Source organism: Buceros rhinoceros, unplaced genomic scaffold (assembly GCF_000710305.1).
Source record: "Buceros rhinoceros silvestris isolate BGI_N320 unplaced genomic scaffold, ASM71030v1 scaffold18538, whole genome shotgun sequence".
Lineage (NCBI taxonomy): Eukaryota > Metazoa > Chordata > Aves > Bucerotiformes > Bucerotidae > Buceros > Buceros rhinoceros.
In genome coordinates, this window is record NW_010425314.1 from 6,971 (window position 1) to 12,554 (window position 5,584).

The following is a 5,584-nucleotide window of genomic DNA, read 5'->3' on the forward strand; positions in this document are numbered from 1 at the left end:
TGACCATGTGGTATCTTCAACATCTAGGTACCACACCAGTCTGTGAGAATATCGGAAGCCACCTCTTAAACTATGGGCGCCGTATCCCTCTGGAGGAGTGGGATGCCAGGATTGCTGTAGGTATCCGTTTGTTCTGGTTGGGGTCCCCGAGCATGGCTGGTGTCAGCGCTTTTTGGCCTTGGTTTTCTGCGGTGATGTGAGGTTTACTTCTCTCCTAGTCAGGCTGCCTGGAGCCCAGGCTTTTGATGCTCACACTGGCCAGCTCACTGACTGGTGTAAGGCTGGTGTAAGGATGTCAGAATGTCTGGCATAAACTCAGTATGTCCTGTGTCCCTGTGGCTGGATTCAGTCCATCCCAGAATGAGGGCATGTGCCTGTGTTAAGCAGCACAACTTGAAATTCCTTTAACAGTTTCCCTAAAGGTGGACAGCATGTAGCTGCATAATTCTGCAGCCACTGCGTCCCTTGGAAGGCTTCAGACTTTGGGCTGCCATGTCTTCTGTACCCTCAGAAGAACGTCCTGTGTGGAGTGTTAGCCATCTTCTCAGACAAGAGCTGCTCAGTTGGTGCTGATGGCCCCCAGGGGTCTGACAGTATCTCTTTAGTGATCTTGATATGTAATGGCAACACTAACATCTAACTTGGAGAAATGCAGGTTTGCTAGAAGGGTCATTAATTGCTTGTTTGGTATTTATTAGGCCGTTGATGCCGGAATGGTGAGAGATGTCTGCAGTAAATACATCTATGACAAATGCCCTGCAATTGCAGCAGTTGGTAAGTAGTACATGGCAACCGGTACGCGGTAGCTCCAAAAACCGGAAGGAGTCAAGAGCTGAGTGGGAGCGAGCTGTGGGCAGTGTTCGTGTGTCTGTTCTGGGCTCCTAACCACTCTGGCCTTTGTTGGTATCCTCGTACCCCTGCCCGTTAGATTCTCCAAGGCTCATTTGCCAGGAGATCAAACCTGCAGGTGATGGAGAGGCAGTGGCAGTGAGCTGCTGGCTGTCCTCCCACCTCTGCTCGCTGTAGAACCGTGACTAAGACTGGGAGTCCCATAGCTGGGTGCGGGCCCAGCAGCGTCTGCCAGGTGTCCTTACCCTGGGGTCATGGTGGTTTATGTAAGGGAAGTGAAGGGACTTGATTCTCTTGTGCTGCTCTGGCATGTCTGTCTGGCCAAGGACAAATTCCTCCTGGAAAACCTGCCTGAGCAGCTCAGCTCTGCTCTGCTGCCTCCTTCCTGTGTTGTGGATTCCCCTCCTCCATGCAGCTGTTTCCTCTGGCCTTCAGAGCGGAGCAGCTTGGGAAAGGGAGATGATTTTTGAACAGGAAGTTGGAATGAACTAGGCAAAGTCTCCGTGACTCGGTGGCTGCTGTATTTCATACCTGTATGTGGATTTGTGCTGAGCGTAGTGGAGCAGCATGAGGAAACTTACTCTGATGAAACAAGTAACAGCTTCTCTGTCAAGAGATGGTACCTGCTGGTTTTCCTGACGCAGGTTTGAGCTATAGTTGCTAGGTTTGTGCGTAGCTGCCCTGCATCGTGAGCGCAGTCTGCTCTGCTGCCAGCTGCTTTAAGACCCTGGGAAACTGCACGGGGATTTAAACTGCATCTCCAGTGACTAATGCGTGTTTTGTTCGCTCAGGTCCCATCGAACAGCTCTTGGATTACAACCGTATCCGCAGTGCCATGTACTGGGTCCGTTTCTAGGACGTGTTTCTGCAAGCTGGAAATAGCGAAGCTGTGGACTGTGACGGGTTCCCTCTGGTTCCAAACGCCCTGTGCGCCGGGGGCGGGATGAGTCCCGTTAAAATGGCTGTCTTGTCAGTGTCCTGTGTATAAAAATAAATATATCCTCGGTGGAGTTGGTCCTGCTGCGAGTCGAGTGTGTCTTGCTGGGTCACGTGTGTAGGCATCGTTGATATCACCAAACTGGTGAGATAATGGACCAGTCAGTCTCGATTGGAGTCAGGCAGGACTTATGCTAGAATCTTGTCTGTCTGTCTGTCTGCAGCCCGGCCTCCTCAGTCCTGAGCTGGCGGTGTCCTGGTTCAGAGGAGTGGACTTTAGGCTGTCTGAAGGAAGTCTTTCCACTGGTATGAGGCTACCAGGGGAGCTCGAGCTGTTTCTGTGGTGCCCCTCTGTGCCGGCAGCAGTGTGGTCAAGCTCAGGCTGTAGCAGTGCTGTTTGTGCAGACCTGAGAACAATGGGCCCTTGTTGGAGCCCTCTGTGCTCTCCTGCTCGTCAAGGAGATAAAAATACGTCTGTGGAGAGTTGGGCCTCTTCTGTCTCTGGGATGTGGTGCTAGTGTCTCTGACCTGGCTGTTTGTGACCCTCTTGCTGGAGTGGCCGCCTCTGCTGTAGGGGCAGTTTATGCAACTCCTGTCTCCGGAATCGGGTACGGACAAAGCCGGTGGGCTGAGTTCCTGCCAGCGGCTGGAGCTGGTGAGGGTGGGCAGCCCGGCCTGGCCTGGTGCTGCCTCAGTGTGATTGAGGCGGTTGTCTCTAGCAGGGTTGGGATGGTGTGATGAGCTGGAGCTGTTGCTAGACAAACATCGTTCCAGAGCCTGCGTGGGGATATGTTACCTCTCATCTTAAGCTTCCTGTGAAGCAGCTCAATAATGAGCAGAGATTGTTGTAGAGTGTGTTGGTCTACAGATCCCTTTTGCAGAGGAACCTCCTTCTAATCTAGTCAGTCTGAGCTATGCAACAGCTGAGAAGCTGCTGACCAAAGTATACAGAGTGACCTGGCCTGCACCTGGCCGACAATCTCCAGGTCTGAATAGCTGACAGAGCTCCTCAGCCCTTTCTGCTTTTTCTCATGTTAATCTGGTTGTGACTCCCTTGTCTTCCCTCCGGGAAACTGGAACATGGAACATAAAGGAAGAAACTGAGCAAGGGGGATGGAGGAAAGCTTCCCACCAGGTGGCACCAGCCGGTCACGGCTACCCTGGGAAGCTGGGAGGTACTCCTGTTTAATTCTTCTCTTTGGGATAAATCTCTCTGGGATTCTCATTTAATTTCCAGGTGCTGCCCTGACAAGTGGGATTTAAAAATAGTGTAAAAGTTTCTAGGAGTTAGTCATTTCACTTGAGACTAATCCAGTGTGCTAAAGCATTTGTGCTGAATCTGGATTCTTGATCAGAGAGTCAGGACGTCTGAACTCATCGCGTACGCTAGGCAAGTTTGAAACTGTTAAATGTTCTTGATGCAATTTGGGTTTAACTGTTGTCGCAAGCTCTGGCTCGTTACAAGCGTGCTGAAGGCTGATGAACTAAACAAGCTCACTTATGCCTCAAGCTTTGTGGAACCAGTAAATGATTCTGTCTTGGTTTTGTGACGGCAATCAGACTATAATCCTCTTTTGTCTTCCATTGCTATATATTTCTGCCCCCCAGGTGAGCTTCCAGGGTGTTTTTCAGTTGGTGATAAATACAAGCAAAGGGAGTTGTACATCCTTGCTTTAGCATTTCCTGCAAGATTCTTCTCTGGAGGTGTCTGCTTGGGAACTGTTGTTTTCCTCGAGTAATTCCGCAGGCCCTCCTGCACTGCGTTGTGCTAGGAACAGATTCCCTCCCCTCTGCAACTGCTGTCTTCCAGATTGCTGCTGCAGGAGCAGCAGGCTGGCTGCACTGAGCAGCGCGATCCCAGCACTTCAGCACCCTTCTCCTGCTGACCAAGAGGCTGCAAGAGCGGCTGTCTTACCCGGTGTTTGAAGGTACTTCGTAGATGCTCTTGTCCATTGAGAAATCTGAGTGTCTGGGCTGGCCTGGACTAGGAGCCGTGCCCTGGTGAGTGCTGCTGACTGAGGAGTGCCGTGGGGTGCCTGCTAGCAGCTAGGAGTGGTGGCTAACTCCTGCCGGAGGTGTTGGTGTCTACTGGCGGCAGTTCCGATGGCACCCTGCCTTGCAGTGCCCATCGTGTTTGGGTGCTGAAGTGCTCCGTGCTTCCAGACACGCGGCGTCTTACCAGCTCCGAGCATCGAGAGCTTTGCGATACTGTTTTTCCTTGGTAAACACCAAGCAGCCAGACTGGGGATCTACAGGGCGGGGAAGGAAACCTGTTCAGGAGTCAAGAGTGTTACTGCCTGGCAAAGACACCTGTACTCTGAGCCTCGGTGAGGGGCTTGGGAAGCATAACCTGGAACCGGCGTGGAGTCGTCAAGCATTTGGCAGCCGAGTCCCTCGGTGCTGGAGGAACTGAAGCTCTCATCTCGTTGGCAGGTCTCTTGCTGTGTGTGCTGTAGGGTTGTGTTTCTGCTCCTCTGCCAGAGCAGCCTCAGTCTAAGGGAATCCAAACTGGGAAATGTCTGGTGGGATGGAGGTGTCCTACCTCAGTGCTTTTCCTGAACCTTGAAAAAGTGAGATCTTTTGCTGGACCTCTCGCCTCCCCTTCCTGCGGTTTCCACTGCCCAGTGAAGGACAGTGGCAGCACCAAAGCGGGGAGGTGGAACCATCCCTGGAACAGGGCAATGTCACTGAAACTGGAGATGGCCTGGGTGACCTAGTAAATCTGTTTCCTGGCTCCCCGGACAATGTGGGATTGTTCAGCGGGGCTCTTTGACCAGTCTAGTTTTCAATGGCTTAAGTGTTTTATTTTGCTACTTCACTCGGAAGGTTGCTTGGAATCCCGTTAGACTGTGCTGATAAATTCAGTCTGGAGTATGGACAGGCCTTTGCTCCCTCCCCTTCTGCACGGTGCTGTCTTATCCTCTCCCGGGAAAGTTCCCTCTTTGAGGCTTGTGCCCTCCACCTACCTCTAGGCAGTTGCTTTCCCTCCCTGACAGCTTGGCACTCTGTCTCTTGGCTGGAAGAGAGGAGGGTTTGGGAAGGAGGGTACTGTGGCACTGTACTCTGCGATGCCCCTGCGCAGTGCTTCGGAGACTTTTTTCTGCCATATAGAGCTACTCCCTGTCCATAAAATCTGGCAGTGAGAACGGGGAGCGCTCGCAGGAGACCTGTGCTGAGTGCGCCAGGTTTCCCTGGTCTCTAGCAGGAGAAGCTGCTGGTACCCGCAGTGCGCGTCTGCGGTGCTGGGGCAGATGTACAGGGTGTAGGCAGCCCCTTTGATACGTGAGCTGCTTGTTTGGGATTCGGGTGCTTGCCAAGAGTGGGGCCACAGCAGCCAGTTGTCAGGAGTTGCCTCACCTGGACTAATTACCCGCCCTGGAAAGTACAGTTGATGCTAATCATAGGTGCTGAGCCAAGCCTGTCCTCGGGGAAGCAGTGAGCTGCAGAGAGGCTTTCACAGCAACGAGAGGCTTGGAGCCGTGCCCCTCTTCGGTGCCAGAGAGCTTTTGGGAGGAGAGCCTGCCGCCCTCCAGGCCTGCTTCTCTACCCGCTCTCCTGCCGCAGCTGGTGAGAAATGGCACTGGGAGCAACAGGCGAGCGGGGTTTAGGAGACGGGCAGAAGCGCGGCTCTGCTGGTGTCTCTCGTTGCTGGAGCCTCACGCTGCTTGGACCCCTTGGTGCAGGGGTTGATCGAGGTATCGGCATGGCCATGACCAGGCATCTTTTCCCCTGGCCAGCCGCTGGGTTGTGTGGTTTGCTCAGAGGAGCTGAGTTCTCCCTGTCATGAAGTGTCACCCAG

At 53.2% G+C, this 5,584-nt stretch overlaps 1 protein-coding gene across 1 annotated transcript in view; it reads left to right on the forward strand.

Annotated features, from left to right (window-relative positions):
- The window catches only part of LOC104497813 (cytochrome b-c1 complex subunit 1, mitochondrial), a gene marked incomplete at its 5' end in the record, with an annotated part of 8,578 nt that extends 6,706 nt beyond the window's left edge, over window positions 1-1,872 (forward strand). The window contains 3 exons of the mRNA XM_010141101.1: window positions 28-116; window positions 699-774; window positions 1,641-1,872. Of these exons, the coding sequence (XP_010139403.1) occupies window positions 28-116; window positions 699-774; window positions 1,641-1,705 (230 nt within the window). The remainder of the gene's footprint in view (window positions 1-27; window positions 117-698; window positions 775-1,640) is intronic.
- Window positions 1,873-5,584: the final 3,712 nt, after the last annotated feature.